Source organism: Austrofundulus limnaeus, unplaced genomic scaffold (assembly GCF_001266775.1).
Source record: "Austrofundulus limnaeus strain Quisiro unplaced genomic scaffold, Austrofundulus_limnaeus-1.0 Scaffold201, whole genome shotgun sequence".
NCBI lineage: Eukaryota > Metazoa > Chordata > Actinopteri > Cyprinodontiformes > Rivulidae > Austrofundulus > Austrofundulus limnaeus.
The window spans coordinates 588,726-590,620 of record NW_013952603.1 but is presented as its reverse complement, the minus strand read 5'-3'; the positions used below and the strand labels follow the sequence as shown (position 1 = coordinate 590,620).

Genomic DNA, 1,895 nt, shown 5'->3' with positions numbered 1-1,895 from the left:
GTAAAAGTACTTTTACTTTCCTAATTTTGTGAACAGTTTTATGACTTTTACTTGAGTTTTTTTTCTCATCAGTGAAATTTATTTTTACCAAAGTCATTTTCTGTTCATATAATTTTACTTTTACATAGTTATTTTTTTTCATGTACTTTATAGACCTCTGGCTAAAAGTAATTAAGTACTAGTAATTAGTAATTGGCAAGAGGTACCTTAAATCTAAATGACCAAAAAGTTATTTTAAAGCAAGAATTGTTCTCTAAAGGCTTTAAAATAATAATAAAAAAATGGATCAGGCACAATCACCTTAAAATAAAACATACATTTAATTAAGGTAAACTAGTGAGCTAGTTTAAAATATTATTAAAACCAGCTGTGTGAAGGTTTAAGCTTCCTAAATCTCAGAATTTGCTCCATTTTAAACATTTAAATTGTTTTTAAAGTGCCACTAAAAGCAGACATGATGTTTTCCTGTTTGCTGTAGTAAACAAATCCAGTGTATCCTGCATTAGTTTTAAAAAGCACATTAATATTATCTTTTTGTTTGTCAGTATGACATCCGTCAGAAGGCCCTGAAGCTGACGGCTAACAGCATGTACGGCTGCCTGGGATTCAGCTACAGCCGCTTCTACGCAAAGCCCCTCGCTGCTCTGGTCACACACAAGGGTAGAGAGGTAAGTCCAACAATATGTGTGTGTTTTTAAAGCAGTGTTACTTAATTTTTTTAATGTGTTAAAGATCGTTACAACAGTCTTGTGCTGGCATCTAGCCACACAGTTTACTGAAAATGAACCAGGTGCTTCTGCAGAAGATTTATTGGTGAGGGCTGCATTCCATTTAGTGGACAGGTTGCAGTTGCAGCTGTAGAAATGTGATGCAGCCCTCCTGTACAATCCTGCACTTTGCCTACTCTGTCAAGTCAAAAAATGCAAACTGTGCTGAAACTGTTGTGCTGAATTCTTGGCCTTTTACAAGCGTGAAGCACTCCCATTTTAATCCACAAGAAGGCGCTGTTTCATCACATTTGACGCAGCTCCTCTTCTGTATTTTTCTCAACTTTTCTGAATTTGTGTTTTATTTTTTCCACGTTGTCCCGTTGTTTTTCTGTGTCTTAACGACTCCTCTGTCTCTCCTCCTGCTCTGCGCTTTTTAAACTTTAAATCTCTTCATTCCAGAACATCGTTCTTGTTTAAATGACCCGTCTTTGTTTGCTTTAGGAGAAGTCACAGTTTGTGATTTCCAGTGTTGAAAAACCAAAGAAACTTTGTAAAATGTGATGGTGTAAGGGCTGACGGAGGTGCACTCGCTAAATAAAATGATGCAAAGGAGCATGTGACATGACGCAGACGGCTAAAGCTGGCATTGTAACCGAACACCACACACACACACACCACACACACACACCATGCTAGTGATAGGACTCATGTTCATTTAATGASCTCTAACAGTACTGGTCCTCAGCAGAGGCATCAGGCTTTGCCTCAGGGGAGTCCTTCATTAGGATCCCCTTACACACTCATTGTGTCCCCTAATAGAGGGCAGGGCAGTAACTCACTATGCGTGTTTGTTATTTTGTCAGTCCATTTGTGACTCCAGTCACGCTCGATGTTCGGGCTCGACAGAGCTACATTGTTAGAATAGTGTGTTTGATTCTGCGGTGCAGGTGGGAGTTTCTCTGCCTGAACGCTCGCTGCTTATAGCTGTCACCAGCCAGAGGTGGACGGCTTCATTACGTGTCCCTCCCGCTTGCTTTGCTTCATCTCGGTAGCATTAACAAGCATAAATATTTTTATTCTCTAAATTAGGGGACATTTTCTCACCTGTTAGTTGTGATTTTTTTGTGTGTGTGTGTCTGAAACTCATATGCAGTATTGTAGGAATACAAATGTTAAAGTTGCAAA

General features: G+C 39.0%; 1 protein-coding gene across 1 annotated transcript in view; it reads left to right on the top strand.

The window, feature by feature from the left end:
* pola1 (polymerase (DNA directed), alpha 1) overlaps positions 1 to 1,895 on the top strand; it is a gene marked incomplete at its 5' end in the record, with an annotated part of 86,945 nt that overhangs the window by 17,742 nt on the left and 67,308 nt on the right. Inside the window, 1 exon segment of the mRNA XM_014018769.1 lies at positions 546 to 668. Within this exon segment, the coding sequence (XP_013874223.1) occupies positions 546 to 668 (123 nt within the window).